The 18,540-nt window shown below is 33.1% G+C and overlaps 1 protein-coding gene across 7 annotated transcripts; it reads left to right on the forward strand.

Moving 5' to 3' along the window:
- The first annotated feature begins 102 nt into the window (after positions 1–102).
- LOC127063995 (uncharacterized) lies at positions 103–18,536 on the forward strand. 7 transcript variants are annotated; one of them, XM_050994435.1, is made up of 8 exons: positions 103–260; positions 785–1,135; positions 6,331–6,454; positions 13,242–13,352; positions 13,609–13,746; positions 13,882–13,979; positions 14,689–14,854; positions 16,584–18,536. In XM_050994435.1, the coding sequence occupies exons 2-8, from the start codon at positions 1,010–1,012 to the stop codon at positions 16,685–16,687; spliced, it is 867 nt and encodes a 288-aa protein (XP_050850392.1). In that variant the 5' UTR covers positions 103–260; positions 785–1,009; the 3' UTR covers positions 16,688–18,536. The 7 variants fall into 7 exon arrangements, with proteins under 7 accessions (XP_050850392.1, XP_050850390.1, XP_050850396.1 ...); XM_050994434.1 differs by lacking the exon at positions 103–260 and having other exon boundaries at positions 415–929; positions 983–1,135; XM_050994437.1 differs by lacking the exon at positions 103–260 and having other exon boundaries at positions 415–870; positions 983–1,135.
- The last annotated feature ends 4 nt before the right edge of the window (positions 18,537–18,540 follow it).

Below are 18,540 nucleotides of genomic sequence, written 5' to 3' on the forward strand. Positions count from 1 at the left end.
CATTTAACATACATTTCTTTCTAAACGTTTTAACATAACGTTCGCATTTATTAAAGCGTACCATATCGCTAATAACGTGTCACGACATCGAACTTACCGCGTATGTTTACTTGTGGTAAACAACTCTCTCCACCTGCCGTTACGCCACCTAGAAGAATCAAGATACAATTACATATCTCCAATGGGTCCTATCATGCCCACGGATTAGTTGGTTTTTCTCGAGAGCGTGTTGAGCACCGCTGTTGCGAGAAAAGAGACAGGTAACGTATCTACCTGCCTGAAGCTAAGTTCGCGTAAGTGGGGATCCCACTACTCTTAGTCTTTCTCTCTCCCCCTCTCCTTCTCCCTCTATCTCTCTCTCTTTCATTCCTTTGCTCCCTCTCTTTTCTTCTCTCTCTCCTTGGGTCCAAGCTTTTCTCCGAGGTGAGGATCGGGCCGTTAGTCTCGTGTCGTAGGAGAGAGCGGTGGTAATGCGTACCGCGAAGTATCGCGTTCGACGAACAGCAACGAACAACTAATCTCAATCGATCTCGATCAACGAACCTAGAACGTAGCGTGTAATTTTTAATATCCAGTGGTGTATTTTTTTTTTTAATTGAAAAATATTTCTCGATCTCGACTCTTTTTTCTGAGAGAGTAAAACCACGAGAGAGAGAAAGAGAGAAAGAGCGAGAGAGAGAGAGAGAGAGAGAGAGAGAGAGAGAGAGAGAGAGAGGAGCAGTTGGTTCGTGGACCGGATTGGTGAACTCATTCTATCTCTTTCTCTCTCGTGCCTATATCACAGATAGGATTCACGGATGAACCAAAGGCCGTTTTCTTCATCTTTATATTCTTCTTCGTACTCGTCCTCACCGTCGTAGCATTGTAACGGTATATACGGGGGTGAAGAAGTGCTCTCTCTTGGAAAATTATAATAAAAATATTTTTGGGTAAATAAATAAATATATATATATATATATACACACGTATATATATTCCAAAGAAAGAAGAAGATAAAGAAGACATCAGGATGCCTTGTTCCGCAGTAACGCTGTCCCTCGCGACCATAACCGGTATCATTGCCACTGCCCTCCTAGCGATTGCCTTCTCCACGGATAATTGGCTCTACACCGAGGTCAAGCGTGCCCAAATTCAGGTTCGTAGGACATCGCTCTTGACTTATAGAAATTTAACACCTTTTACGTGAGAACGATCCGTCGGCTAACTTTTCGGAATGTCACGGTGCATGGCGTTCTTACGTTCTTTCGACGAAGAGAAAGAAGATAATACAGAGAGAGAAAGAGAGAGAGAGAAAGAGAGATCTTCTGATCTTTAAAAGAAAAGAGAAAGAAGATAAACTACGTTTTTCGTTTTATATTAAACATCTATTTTTATTTATCCGTTTATATGCTGAAACTTTTCAATAATTAATGCCGAATGATTCGATTTAACAGGTGGTTGTATTTTAGATAATAAAAGAAAAAGAATAGTAGCTTTCAACGTTGTTGATGTAGGACGGTAGACAGGTAGAAGAATTATTATTATCCGAGGAATTCAAAAGAACACGCACGACGCGCTCGGAAACGAACTTAGAATGAATTTTGTGAGTGTAAACGTTTCAAAGGGCATCGTCGTGCGTAAAATATTTTTTTCAAATTTTAACGACAATCGACGTTCCTTTATTTCTCTATAGCGTCTCTAATATTACAATTTTATAACGTACATCGAACATTGTTTTTCTTTTTTAATTATTAATCGTCATACTTTTTTCGCGATTCCAACTCGAGCGTATCGAAAAATTCTTCGAACTAGATTTTTCTATTTAATGCAAGCTAGCTCTTCGCGTAATTATTTTTTTTCTTTATCTTTTTCTTTGTTTTTTTTTTGTTTTGAAAAATAAGTTTCATGTAAATTAGTTATCCAAATGAGGATTGGATATAACAAGTTGCAGATGTATAATTGAAATCTTTGAGATACGACTTTCTCTGTCTCTCTCTCTCTCTCTCTCTCTCCCTCTCTTCTTCTTCTTTTATCAATTTTATAGGTTATCTTCCGCATTTTACAAAGTAGCGGGAATTCGTGAAATGCCACGTACACGTCGACTTACTTTCTATTTTCCCGTGCGATGTCTAACGCTTCGTACAGGGGAAAGAATATTTTTTCTTCTCTCTCTCTCTCTCTCTCTTTTTTATTTATTTTTAATTATTTTCCCATTTTTTTTTATTTTCTTTCCTTTGCTTTCTCGTAGATCGAGAAACGTTCGATTTTTCTTTACCTTTTTCAACTTTATGCTTCGTTTAACGCTGATTCGTATCGAAACCGCAATGGGCGATTAACTTCGAGTCTCTATAACGAATATATTTACCGTGAAGCGGCGAAAACGTGAAAGTTAATTGCGGTTCATTACAATTCCTTTGACCGTATTCATCATCTCCCCTTCACATCTTTAAAATCAACAGAATTTCATACGCCTTGCGGTCATCCTAACAAATTAAAGAAGATAATCGAAAGGACGTTCTCGTTGATAGTGTTCCTCGTAAAATCGTTTGGCATCTTTAAAATAAAAGAAAAACATGCCGGATGATGAATCTCCTCGACATCCGTCGTCCTTGTCGCAGGTGAATGTTCGGGTCGAAGGTCAAGTTCACCCTCGAGTTGGTCTATAGCATCGCGAACGGAAGAATTTCTCACGACATAGTCGTGTGTAATCTCGCGAGCGAGCCTTAACGCGAGAGTTAAAAACTAGATAAATTATGTGTAATTACGGTACAATATGGAGCTGTTCGTCCCCCTTTTATCTTTTTTCCTAACGTCATTTTTATTCATAACGTAATTACGAACGTGCCTTGTTACGTGGTGTATCGTAAAATATTTATTATTTTGAAAAAAGTTTGCTGGAAAATATTTTTTCGAGAAAACTTTTAATGTAGATACATTATAAAAAAATAGATCACGCACTATCACGAAAATATTGATGTTTTGTCTATATTATTACTACATTATGTATAAATAACTGTTACATGTAATAAGATATTTCACTGTAAATTATACCATATCGTCATTAGAAAATATTTATAAATATTATCTATATTACCGCCGAATATTTTCGACGTTGAAATGTTATAGATTGATTTAAGAGAAAAGAGATTCGTCGATTAAATGAATATCATGGAATTTCTCTTGAATTCTATCGAATTGATCCGTTTGACTAGGTCATAAGAAGTCATATATGTCTTTCAATTTTGTTTTTGGACACCTGTCTTTTCCTCTCGTCTCTCTTCATTCGTTACCTTCAGAACGATCGACATTCCGAGCCGCACCCATTCTCTCAAGCGCGTTTACTCAACGAGTTTTGCGTTTAGCGTTCGATGCAACGTGCAATGTCTACTGTGTTTGTTCGTCGAAACTAATCTATTTGCAGAAAATTACCTACGAAACTTTAAATCTTTTTTTTTTTATCGTATACGTTCTGCGGATTTATTTTACAGTAAGTAAAAAATAATTCGAGCAACGGTCGTTCGCAATCACTGCGTTGTAATATAACTGCGACTCTTGTATACTGTATTTTATATTTCTTTAGATAAAAGCTATTTCATATAATAGAATATTTTATAATAAACTATACAGTATGTAGTTTATCGCTATCAAAAAGTATTTATAAATACTAATATTTTAATAATCTTTATCTATATTAAAGTCATACATTCTTTAATGACTTTGCCTAAAGCAAATCGATTGAAATTAGCTGCTTTGTATAAATATCATCCTTCGTGCGTCTTGTCCATAATTTAACATTAATTATTATTAAAGTAAATATAAGTAAACATTATATTGTGTGCGCGTGCGTGTGTGTATGTATTTCCTTGTCTCGTTGTTCTTCACATTCGTGAGAGAATCTTTGAGATGGAAGAAACGTCGACGTCAATTCTCTCGACGATCGGAGGGTCGCTTTTGCGCTCGCATCGTACAGTTATGTTACCTGTTCTCCGTCTCATTCTAACGAGTAGGTGATTACGACATAAGCGTGTACAATACTGCCGGTGTGCATACTTGCGAGTAAGGCGAGGTAACAATTCCACGGACGCTTTTACATTAGGAACGCAACAACACGCAGATCAAATTCATTTTAACATCCTTGATGTTCGAGAAATCGTCCTGTGTATCGTGTATCTTTCAATCTCTCCCACATTGTCCATTATATTTCCTTCTTAGCGAATATATCGAATAACTAACGCGGAATAACACTCGTTTCATAATAATTATTAATTTATGTTTTCTTTTCTTTTTTTTTATATATGTTTGATTTACAACGTCAACATTTGTTTTCTTTTTTTTTTTATCTTTTTCGTGCGTCCCTACGAACGATCCAAGATGGCCGACCTCGTACGCACACGTGACACGTGCACTATCATGGCGGGTTATTTCAAACGCAACTTCGATCGATTATCTACGTATACGTTGTAGATTCTTTATCGTACGAATTTTACAAAACGGACAAGGAAACACGGCATTGAATCGAGTCGCATTATTGTTTAGAAAAATTCAAATGAAAGTTGCTGAGAGTGACGCGTGTGTATATATATATATACACACGTACATACATATATGTATATACATTTCAGAAGCTAAATGCGTTATTTAGAAACGGGTTTCGCGGTGAAAGGTATCGGCAAGTTTTAACACGACGATTTTTCGATCGAGCTCGACCAATCGATCGTTAAAATGTCATAGGATATCACGTTGAACGGGTTGAGAAGAGGAAAAGGAGGATCATGAGAATGCAGGTGGTTCCTTGCGTTGTCTGGAATGTTACACATTGTTGTTGCTGGTCGGTAAAGGAGAATATTTATTTATCATGAAAGTATGCGCGGATTAAGACTAAATATTTTTAATATTATTTATAAATTATATATATATCTATTTTAATAAATACATATATATATATAATCATAAATAAAATTTATGCATATATATTTTTATTAGTATTAAATATTTTTTATATTATTAATAAAAATATAACCGATAAATCGAAGATAATTATTTTAATGATTATTATGAAATAGAACTGCCATTTTCATGGTTCACGAAACGTGATGAAAAAGAAAAATAAACAAGTACTAGTACAAGGACGACTTCACATTCAAATTGAATATTCATATCCTTTCTTTTAGATAGTTAAACGCTCACGTATTTATGTATATATTTATGATCCCTCGTCATTACATAAAATAAAAACATATCTCCAAGTGTATCAGGTTTGTTTTTAACTTCTCTTAAAAAGGGTCGTATTACACGTTTTCGTGTTTCCACGATCTCGTGTACAAACTACTTTATAACAGTTGCTATTTACAGAAAGCGTAGCATGCGTTCTCACGAGAAGCCGTACGTTCTCTCTCAGGTGTCATTCCCGTAGAATCGCGCTTTCCTTTCTATCAAATTGCCGAGGATCGACGCCGTGGCTTCTGTGTAGTGGCTTCGGAATAGTGGCGAATATAACGACAACGTGAAAGCTGAATGAAGTGAACGTAGGTCTTCTATTGGATTCTCTTCCAACTTTTTTTATTCGCCCGTTTCGAGTCCGATCATTCGCTATGACACGTTTTTATTCTTTATATTAGATTTAACCAATACAACAATTGGAATAAACTTATTTATTTATTTTGTATATGTGTATATATATATATATATATATATATATATATACGCATGTATGTATATGTATATATACGTCCGACAGTTTTAAGGAAGATGTTAGTTTGTCATCACATCGGCCATCTTGAAAGTATATTAAAGAATGAGGTTATATAGTAATACATACATATACTTATATATTTAACACGTAAGCATTGGCAGTCGATTTACTCGAAGAAATCTTTACGAAGGATGAATTAAACGAAAGGAATGTTGCGCTCAGCATCGATGTATCTCTCTCAAGGTTAAAGAGATCTTGCATCGTATAGTTTCGCATCATGTGTACCACGTACGATTATTACCTATCTATAATTCAGGAAAAACGTAGGTTGTCATGGAATCTTGTCTATAGTTTTATTTGATTTTTCTTATATTCATTGTCATAAAGAATATCGAAATAATTTGACCTTTATTATGGCGTACAATACGCGTGGATTGCCTTGTACTCGATTGACCATTAAAAACGAAGATGATTGTAGGCGTAACTGACAAGCGTTTCACTCGTAATGTATTAAGAAATTTACTGAGTAGTATTGTAGTTCTGCAATCTTATCGACTATCTTATGAAATTTTACATTGAAATCATTCAATGATATTTTCTATGAATATCTAGATATTAATTTTCTTTTTTATGAATTTTTTTTCTTTCTTTTTTTTCAGCAATATGCAGGCAAGCACGCTGAACAAAGTCATCTGATAGATCAAATGAATGCAAAGTATTATTACTATACAAGAACTCAGGGTCTCTTCAGGATATGTTATCCCAAAGAAAGGCCACCAACGGGTAAGATAACTTATAATATTTATTTGTAATTTTATATAAACGTTGTATAAATTTATATAAATATTATATAAATTTAAATAAATATTAAATTATATTTATATAGATATTACAATTTATATAATTTATATAAATTTATATAAACGTTATATAAATTATAGGGAGAAATTTTACGTGATAATAGAATTAAAGAAAAGAAATAAAAAAATTGTTATCTAGATATGTCAAGAAACAAACTATTAATGAATTACTCATCCCTGTTTTTACAAACAATTTCTTTAATCCTCTATAACTCAATTGTTTGTTGGATCTAAAAAAAATATTATATAACGCGAAAGTTACAGTTATTATTTGTACTACCGTAATTATGATGATAAGTATAACTTATATTTAAAGAAACATGAAAAATTTCGAACGTTAAGTAACATTTAATTTTTATATAAATAGATAAAAGAGAAGAAAATTTAAAATTAAAAAAATACAGATATACATGTGCGTGTATGATTTTTTTTTAAATATATGACGTTAAAGTTACGTGGCACTGTAGACGGTTAAAATTTACTTGTTTAAAATAAAATCGTTATAAATAGAATATTTATAAACAATTCAACTTTTGCGCACGTATGTTTAAAAGAAAATACTTTTTGAAGTTGATATAATGGAAATTGCACGATCATTGCACACATTTCTTTAATAAATAATATCATATTTCGCGTAGCATTATTAAGTTTTATCGCTGTGTCCGGTGGATTTAAACAAGCGCATACATACCTACACATATACAGACGTACAACGTTATCGTCTACGTGTGCAGCGTGAGCGCATGGCCGCGATTTCGATACCCGTTATAACACAAATTCTTCAGCGTAAATTACTCGATCGACGACATCGCATCTTCGCGGTAACGATAAGATTTTGTAACAAAACTCCAATCACCGTGGTATATCTTTCTCTCATGTTTGGACCGTTGCAATCGGACATTGCAATGGCGTTCCATATTGAAAAGGTTACACCTTTCGGTCGATCCGTTATTGGCATTAAACTGTCAGTGAAATGCACTCTATGCTCTCTCTTTCTTTGTTCATCTTATATAGCAAGTATGTCAAATGTGCAATCTGCCAACGCATAGTTAAATTATTCGCGATCGCACATATTATTTCGATTAAAATAAATATACAATGAGATAATATTTTTAAAATTAAAAAAAAAAGAAAGATAGTTGAAATCTGCTTATATGAATCGTATACTATATTTTATACTAATTTTCATTTCATTTAAAATATGTATTTCACTTTGATGGATAAAGTTGAATAATTAAAAATGTATGTAAATTATCTATCTTTTACGAGTTTCTTATGTAAAGGTAATAAAGAATTAGTTAAAAAAAAAAAAAAAGAAAAAGAAAAAGAAAAAAAAAAGGGAAAAGAAATTAAACCGAAGATTAAAGCAGTTATCGTATCCAAGAAAACGTGAAATTTCGATACGTGTTTCCTATTAAAATGCTAGTGATCGAGAGAAGAAGAGAAAGGTAACTACTTTCGTAGAAATATCGATAAGGACGACTAATCATATTTTATACTGTGAAAATCACTTGGCCAGACTTCCTGGTGAACGTCGTCGTCATTTATGCAAGAATCGTGAGCTCGCATTCGTAATCACCGGTTCACAATGTGACACCAGGAATTATGCAAAATACTTGATGCGTATGTACGACGGATTATTTTCTCGGAGGATCGTAAATCCACTGACATTGTCGCTCATTATAGACATATGGATACTTACATAGGTATGTAAGTATGCACAGGGCTAGAAAATGCGCGAAGAATCTTCTTACACGATTATGGGTTATTTTTATTTTTATTTTTTTTTCTTTATTTATTTTCCTTTCTTTATATTGTTTATATCTTTTTCCCAATATTAATTGTATATAATAATTTCTAATCCCGTATAATATAATATAAATTATAATTCTTCGGGAAGAATAAAAGGAAGAAAAAAAATTCTATATAATATAAATAAAAATCTATATAATATAATATAAATTATAATTTTTTGGGAAGAATGAAAGGAAGAAAAAAAATTCTTCCGTCTAGAAAAATTTCGAATGGACGCTTCACAAATGATCCGTACCGACTCGAACTTTTAGAGCATTAAATTTATCTCCCGATACGCTCAAATAGTCACAAGGATATTGGTTATAACGTGGTTAGACGATCGGAAACGATAATTTCGATAGGAAGAAAAGAAAATAGTAAGACGTTTATAATCATTACGGAGATATCTCGAAAATAAGAACCAATCATCGTAAACCATTGTGAATTCAACGACATTTTGGCAATCTTATTTTTAAAACGGTTATCTTGTATGGAAATATTCGTTTAATATTTCGCCAAATGGCACGATTAACAGTATTATATTTTTACATGTTTATGTAAATTGGTCTATAATTTTTAATTATCGTTATAAATATTTCCACTTATCGTATTTCATGGTTAAAATCGACTAAAATAATATTCAGTGACTTTTGAAGGAAAATAAACTTCAACGAATTAATTAATAGATCGGGTTTCAGTTCGCCGAAATGGCAGCATTCGGTACCGGTATTTCGAAAACGAAGAAACGAACGAAGCGGTGTCACCGTAGCTCGTGCGTAGCATATTCTCTTGAGTCTCGAAAAGTACGTGACCTAGAATGCAAGGCGCTATCGCTGAGCTGCTGCTGTTGCTGCTGCTGCCGTTGAGCTACGTAGGCTGTTACCATCACGTTGTTGTGTAAAACGTGTAGAACACATACGTGGTATCTACGTTAGTAGTGAGATAATAACACACACATACACACAATATACATTTAGGTTGGTCAATAAATAATATCGGAATAATTTTTAGTATTTTATATCTTATATTTTATATTTAATAATCTTATTATTATAAAATGTAGTATTTTATAATAGTAACGATATATATAATGTTTTATATCTATTAATGAATTACATTAGCTTTTTTTATTATAAATTCTGACATTTCTTATTACCCAATTTAATACTGTAGTATTATATTGTACTATCATATATATATATATATATTTGATTGATCAATGAGTAACGTCGGAATTTTTAGTATTTTATGTCTTAATAAATAACACTAGGGCAAATAAAGGATGAATAATAATATCAAATAAAAGATTATAAATCTCTCTCTCTCTCTCTCTCTCTTTCTTTCTGTCTCTTTAGTAATTTACAGTTGAAATTTCTTAATTTTCAGTAGAAAATTTTCAGTAAAGAACAAAGTAATGCAATTTATTTAAATAAAAAATATTTCGACATTATTCATTGGTCAACTTATTATTATATTATATCTTTCATTTAGATATAAAATAATGAAAATTCTTCTATTACTTATTGGTCAATACATATATGTATAGAGTTACTGTAATATAACTTGTCGACTAATTTCGATGATTTTTCAGGAAGACTATACTGTTAATAGAAAAATTCTAATTACTGCTGAACACCATTTTCGAAGGTGTTCCTTTTCCTTTTCCATTTCCTTTATGACGGAAATGAAATCGCGTCATCCGTTCTGCGAGCAGACCGCTTTCACGCTTTTCAGAAGCATTTTCAAATATGTTGAAACGTCTCAGCTTGTTTCTGTTGTTGTATTGTGTGTCTCGTTATTTTCAAAGCCGATTAAACGTAGTTAAGTAGTTAATTAAAAAACAAAAAAGAAAAAGAAAAGAAAAAGAAAAAAAGAAAAATGTAATTAATCGTCTACTTATATCAATTATTCTTTGTAATTCATAAAATTCCACTACTGTATAGTTAATAATATTAATTAAATAATATTACTATGAATAGAGAAGAAATTTCTAATTTTCATTTGAAAAGAAAAACATTAGAATTGTTTTCTTGTTTAATTTATTCGTATTTACAAGAATAGTTCTCAGAATTATCATTATTGTATGTATGCTCAATGAAAGTAGCTGTGATTATGTCTGGTATTCGTGAAAAAACATTTGTTCTAATTTCCGACATAGTACACACGTATATATAATTTTACATATAGTGAAGAATACATAGCGCTTCACTTTCTATCCGATCGGATTTACCCGGATTATAATATAATGTAAAAAAGTCGGAAACTTTTCATCCCATAATCGTCATCAGAATAAATTAATATTATTCGTACAAATTATAGATAATCTTTTTTTATAAAAGTAACAGATCATATTTCGATAGATATAATATTTAACGAAAGATCATCCAACAAGTTTTGTTTTGTTTTTCTTTCTTTGTTTTGTTTTAAATATTTTTTTCTTTTTTTTTTTTTTACATTAGTACGAAAGTTAGAAAATTGTTTTACCTTTCAATCTGTATTCTTTTCCTTTCCGATGAATTTCGATGAGAAGGACATTCCGTCACGGTGATTCGTCGACGTGTGACGATCGATTTCTTCTAGGAAAGTAACCTTAATTCTTTTTTCTATCACATCTATTTCGTTAATCGTAACGACGTGAGAGTCACACGACAATTCCATTTGCGGTGTACGAAGAGGTGCTCATTCGTTCTATGGTCTATACAGTTATTCAAGAAGTCAACGATCTTGGCATGGCGCCTCCTTTGGGCGAAACTAGATTCGAAGAAGGTCGCGAATAACGCGTAGAGCGTCGCTTGAATTTCAAATGCTTCGAACGAACGGTACGTGTTTCTCTCGTTGATAAGAGATTCATACATTTGTAATAAGAGAGAGAAAGAGGGGAAAGAAAGAAATTAAAAATTAATGAGGAAAAAGGGGTTTCATATTTACGAGGAAATGTTTCGATTGGACAGGTTTCAAGGTTACTGTAAATTATGCATCGATTTTATTAGATCGTTTGATATTTTGTTTTTCTTACTCGTTTCTTATGTATTAAGAAATTGCGAAGCATTTTAAATTTGTCGTATTTCTTTCACGCACGTAGCAAATATAGTCCGAGGATTTTCATTTTATTTTATTTATACTTGCTGTTATTTTTATCTGACTTGTCTCTTTATTTAAAAGCTCACGTATGTAGAATGCATAAACTGAAATTACGATAAGAAGTTGGCTAAGGCAAGCATAAAGATCGTATTGGCTTTCGAAGGTTTTCCTTGTGCCGAGGAATTCCAGAGTCAGGAATAATGTGAAAGTTGACCTCACATTTTCAGGAATATAATGGTGTTGGTCGTAGCGCAATCACGTCTAGCGTAAATGCGCATATGTTCGCGGAATCACTAGTTTACCGGTTTCTAATCTAATCAAGAGTCATTTTATTTTGATTAATTTTTTCTATTGTTTAATAGAAAAATAAATTGACAGACGAGTTACCATGTTCATTCATTCAATGATATATCAATATTTACGATCGGATTAATCGTCGTACCGTAACGAAAAAAGAAAGTATGTCCTCTTTTCCTATATTTTGTGTAAATCTCAATTTCCATTAAGAAACGTTAAAAAAGAAATAATAAAAAAGAAAAAAGATAAATTAGCGACAGATTAATTCGATAAAAGAACTGACGTAACGACGTTAAATGATCTATAAGATATATAAAGTTTTATCGTTTGTTACTTATCAATTAATGTTTTTTTCCTTTTTAATTATTAATCAGTCATTTAATAAAAGCAACAATCAATTATAAAAACTTTAACGTTTATAATAAGATCGTTCATTGAAATCTTCAAGCTGCTAATATGTTTTTAAAGTTCAAGATTTCGTATGCGTTATCAACATCACATCAAAATATTAATATCATCTTCCTTCCTTCCTTGGAAAATAAAGGTCGACCGACGACACGTTCGATGAATAAATCAAATAGAACGACATGAGACGACGACCGGAAACGATACGCCGGAAACAAGCGGTACGGGAGAACCGATAAGGCCGTCTGTCGGTCGAAGAACGGTATCACACGGGCTGTATCGATAATTTCGATTGTTCTTCACTTTTACGATGGGAATAAAGTTTTTCTTCCGCCATCATAATGAATGGACGGAACGATCGACAAATTTCATATTTTTTAATTCTGACGTTGATATCTTTCTATTTCTTTGTTTTTTTTCCATGTGTATTCACGTGCATTCACACACACACACAGACATCTGTAATCTATCGTGAATCAGACACGTTCGATGAAAACGTTTACATTTTACCTCTCCTTTCCTTCTCAACGATACAAGACGCTTTCCTTTCTTCATCCGTTTGAAAGAACCGCCTTCTCTTGTGATTTCGTCACGTGACTCCGTGCGACGACGTTCGCTTATCTCGCCATCTTGTATTTTCCTATTGTGCCTTTTCACAGCCACTGCGATATTAAGATATTTCGCGCGAACGTGTCGGCATACTTTCCTTGAATTCATCATAGGAATTCCTATGTCTCGAATTGTAAATTATCCAGCTTTGTTAGATTTACGATGAAAGAGAGAAAGAAAGAGAGAAAGGGAGAGAGAGAAAGAGATACATAGAATGGCGAAACTTTCTATACGATTTTCCTTGCTTTATGAACCGATTCGAAAATTTGAACATCGTAAAATCACGAATATTTACGTTTAATGTGATCGTTGATCAATATGGAAAGTGAAGGAGAAGAAAAAGTAAAAGTTGTAATTTTTTCGATAATTGGTGTGTTGTTACGAAGGAGAAAAAAAAATAACACGTGGCAACGTTTGGTATATTTCTTTATGATTAATTCGAAAAGTAAGCCTGCCGTACGATACGATTTTTTTTTTTTTTTTAACGATTTATTGTCATTTATAAATATATTATATCTTTATAGTGGAGACGTATTTGAGTCCGGTGGAAACACATTGCATGAACATCGATTACTTCATCCCCGACGAAGAAAACCAAACGAGGGACTTCTCCGACGACGCAATGGCACGATTACGTACGTATGATGCAATTAATGTCTTGGTTAGATGTTTACGGCAATAATTTTATTGTATAGTAAGACTTGCAATATATGATCGATGATTCGATCGATGACTAAATGTCCATAATTATGTTTTACGTATAGCAACGTATATGTATTTATTTCGATATCGAAACACTAATTGTTTTCTCCATTTGTTTTTTCTATGATTTTAAATTTCTTTTTTTCTTTTATTGCTTCTTATTTCTTATTTCCTTTTTTTTTTCTACAGACATGGGAAGATCCGTGATCGCTCTCTTTATGGTAGGCTTCCTAGCGATATTTTCTGCCTTTTGGACAGGAGTAGTTGGTTGTTGGCGAAGATCACCGGGAAACATTACAGCAACCGCCATTTTGATGCTATTCGCTTGTTAGTATCCTTACTTTTCTTCGTAATTACGTTTTGTTTCTTGTACGTTCTCTCACATAAATTTGTAGGAAGAGAACTGAAGAAAAAAAGAGAGAGAAAGAGAGAGAAAAATTAAAAGTTGTGACGTTCGTTTAGGTTTACTAAGTGCCGGAGGCATGGGACTTTGGCATGGCGTAGAGTATTATGAGAAGGAAAAGATCGTTGGCGAGGAATACTACCAACAATGGAGCAACGTAAGTAATTACTTAGTTACGTAGTTTTTCTTCCTTCGTTTCTTTTTTTCATTTATTTTTTATTTTTTAACTTTGTTTTTATTACATCGATGAGAAAACTCGATCGTAGGTTCTGTTCCTGGAATAAAATTAACGAAGTCTCTTAGATAACCATCGGACATTCACTTTTTCAGTGCTAGCTACGATCTCATCGTTGCAACTACGTACTTGTCATTGAAGCTTTTCACTTAATTTTATAGATTAGAATCGTTCAGAAGAAAGCTGACGCCGGAAGAGACAAATGGTCTAACGAACATTAATATTCGAAGAGATGATCCTTTTTTCTTTCTTTTCTTCTTTTCTTGCAGCGTATTGTTGATCCTTGAAAAAGATAAGACTGCTCGTGATTTATCGAAGAAGAATTGCATGGGACCAGGATTATCAACGCAAACAGGAGTGAACAGTAGAAATTTAAGAAGACATTTGCTCGTAGGTTCTAAAGGATAACACAGCGCAATGGTACGACTGGTCGTTTTACATGGCCTGGCTAGGAGTGGCAATGTGTTTAGGCACGATGACACTATTTCTGATCGCGGCATCCTGCTTAAGAAAGGAACGTGCTCGCGAGCAGACCCAGAATGTTCAGTACATCATGCCAGGTGAAACGATGTCCGAGAAACGGACCTGACTAACTTTTCCCGTCTTCTTTTTTTTTTGAACGCGGTTCTAGGTCCTGAAGGACAACTCACTAATCTCGTACGACTGGTCGTACGTGGTCGCTTGGGTCGGCGTCGGTTGGTCGTTAATCAGCGCGATCTTGTTTAGCGCTGCGGCGATTTGCTTGAGGGGCGAGAGAATGCGCGAGGAGGCGATGAACATGCAGTATCTCATGCCTGGTACATATTTAACACAAACCCCTTTTGCTTTTGCAAAGGACACACTGTGCGCACAGATGTTTGTTTTTTTGTTTTTGTTTTTGGTTTTCTTCTTCTTCTTCTTCTTTTTTTTTTTAATCAATAAAATTACAAGGCAATGTGTGCTCATTAATAATATGGAATAATTACATTCTATTTAAACTTTCAAGATTTGTATTATGTGCATGAGCGTAATCTTGGCACGTTTATGACGACTAATACCAACAATATTATTCTCATTGTAAATAGCGATTAACAACGATGTCTTTCTCAACGTTAATGATGATTCATTTGTAACATTATTCAATTATTAGCATTAGGTTTTTGAAACGTTATTGTTCCGAACGTTGCCGCATGAATAAACATTCATCCATTGCGCTCAGTATGTTCTACTAACTATAATCATTGATCCGTCGAATGAAAACAAAGATCGTATCTTATGAGCCGAAATGACTGACCCATTAAAAACTAATGCGAATCGTTACGATGAACAAAATTAGGACATAGTTCATTTACAATCAAATAATAATAATAATAATAATAATAATAATAATAATAATAATAATAATAATAATAATAATAATAATAATAATAATAATAGTTTAATAATATAGAGAATCATTAGCGGTAACACATCGTGCATCAAATAATTGATAATTAGGGTAATGCATCGAATTAACGTTAAGGCGATGGGCTATAATATTTGTATAAATAAACAAAAGAAACAAAAACAGAAAAAGAGAAAAGAGAAGAAACAATTCGGCATTAATAGTATTCACATAAATATCAAAAAATATAAATAATTCATTTCGTTTAACTCCTCTAACCAAATCATAACGAATTGTATATAAACTTTTAGATCCCCTTTCTCTTCGGATCGTTTGTAACAGTAGAAAACTAGTCTCTCATGGATGATAAATTTAATGTTCGCTGACTCGTTGAAAATTTGATCCGATCGTAGATCCAGAGAATTCTATGGAATCATTTTATGTCGGTCATGTATCAATGTCATTCGGCGAAAACGCGACGTTCGACGTTCGTGTCCGCGAAACTTTTACTTTTCCATTCCACGCTCTGTTTACATCGTGGATCAAAGTGATTTTGTCACGGTCTGATCTTCGAACGGGAGAAAGATCGAAATACTTTGATCGGATAATTCGATTTTTATGATCGCATTTGTGATATTTATATTTTATTAAGCTTAGTTTTAATAAGATCGATATTCATGGATTCGTTCGACTAATCGTACTTTTTCTAACGCGCTACTAAAAATGAAACGTTCATTGTAAAAAGAACGACTTGCAAATAACATAGATACAAACATACATTCATAGACGGTCGAAAGCGACACACTTGCCTAATTCGATGACCCACGATAAACGTACTTACTTATACGTTGTCGCCTTTTACCGTAAAGAATTTCCGCATTTACGAATGCGGAGAGACCCGTTTAGCCTCGTCGTTCGATGTTCGTTAACGTTTACATACATACCTTTGTTACTTTGGAAAGGAAAATGTATAAATGAAAGGTATATTTGTTTCGTTAAGATTTGAATTTACTTATCGGCCAATACAACGTGAGTCATAAGATAAATAAACGAACGTGAAAAAAAAGAAGTAGAATGACGCGATATATTATTACTAATTTCTTCGATTTAAACCATCGAACGAAAAAGAAGTCTTAACGAATTTCTTTTCTCTGTAATTTCAGTGTATCCTCAGAAACAGCAGTACGCGTATGCAGGTTATCCAGCACCAGCAGCGTATCCAGGACCGTATTATCATGGATCGCAGTACGGACCATACAATTATTGAAATTTTCAAAACTCATCGAAGATCATTTGAAGTGGGATGAATTTTTAGATTCCATTGATTTTGATGTATGCCAGGGGCATACATTCATCGTATATAATCAGTCAATCAATCAGTCGATCAATTAATCAATCAATCAATCAATCTCTCTCTCTCTCTCTTCCTCCAAAATGGCGGAGGAAAGAAGAAGAATCGAAGGACTTACGAACATGACTCAAGAAAAATCGAGTCCGACGAGCGAGATTAAAAAGAAAGAACGAACAAATCGAAAAAAAAGAAAAGAAAAGAAGCAAACAAAACAAAACGAAACGAAACAAGAAATACTAAGTGCCGTCCTGTGCCTCGTTTTCTAGAACTCGAATAATCGAGTTGTACGAACGTTTTCTAAGGTCGTTCGCGTGGCTGACTTCCGGTGTGCGATGCATAATCCTCTTCGGAAGATGCCCCTTTCGAGCTATGATACGCTCCGTTTCCTTTTTTAACGCAAAAACAAAAAGTAGCACGAAGGAAAAGTTTACATGGCACGATGCTCTCTTGCGAGGTCGTTCGATCGCCTAACATTTTCTGTACTTATCGTTAGTTAGGAATGAGGTGATTTCATAATTTCTTTTTCCTCATCTCTTTTTTTATCTTTATCTTTATCTTTATCTTTCCAAGATAATGTCGCAACTGTACGATCTTTATGCTCTATATATATATATATATCTTTTTTTGTAAATTATTATTTAAAAACGTACCGCGATTCCATTTCGAAGATCGTAGTTTTGGAGGTTAGGTTTCACTTTCGTCGTTTTCCCTCCAAGGATATGTATATTTACGTATTTACGTATGCTCTACATACGTATGTATGTTTGAAAAGAACATACATATTAGTTATTGGTTTGAAATGATTTGTTAAACATAGATTTTCTTTCATTCATTCTTACGAGAATCAATGAACCGACTGAATTTCATTCGAATTGCATAAATAAGATGGAAATCTATCGTTTGTTGCATTTTTATTCAGACAAGGAGGGATCATTTTCGATCGTCACTCATTCGCGAGACTCTCTCTCTTTCTCTCTCTCTCTTTTTCTCTCTCTGTCTCTCTCTCTCTCTCTCTCTATCTATCGTCTAGTTATTTTGATACATAGATATGTAAGATTTTTCATTCGAGATAGGCAAATCACGTATTTAAGTAAAACCATTAACAATACTTTGAATCACTATTGAAAAAATTACTATTCTGATTATTTCTGTCTTTGATATCGATTTATAGGCCTTTATTTAGATTCGAGATTGTAAATCTAAATTAGGTCTAAAATAAAAGACGTGGTGCTCCAACATAAAGAAGAGTGATTTTTTCGTGTAATACGTTTATCTTTTTTTTTTATTTTTTTTTTCTTGCAATTTATGCTTTACCTATCCTCTCGCTCACCACGATGGTACCTTAATGTAAGGCGTTATTGAATAAAAAGAAACAAAAGAAGTAATCTATTTAGCATACATTTATAATGTGAATAAATGGACGAAAGAAAAGTATTTCCTTTTTGCATTTACATGTATATATAATATGTGTATATGTGTATGTGCATATATATATATATATATCATATACCATATATCGTATATCGTATATCGCTCATATATATGTATATGTGTGTGTATATGTATATATACATGTATATATACATGTATATAATATATATATGTATATGTTGTGTGTGTGTGTGTGTGTCATCTACGATAGTTTATTACCAGGAGTAAAAATAGTATAAATGATTTGATATTTATAACTCGAGTGACATTACGTAATATGTATAATGATTTATCTCTTTTTTTTTATAAATTTTACAATAGTATAACGAAAGAATATT

The sequence above is a fragment of the Vespula vulgaris genome, chromosome 5, assembly GCF_905475345.1.
Source record: "Vespula vulgaris chromosome 5, iyVesVulg1.1, whole genome shotgun sequence".
Lineage (NCBI taxonomy): Eukaryota > Metazoa > Arthropoda > Insecta > Hymenoptera > Vespidae > Vespula > Vespula vulgaris.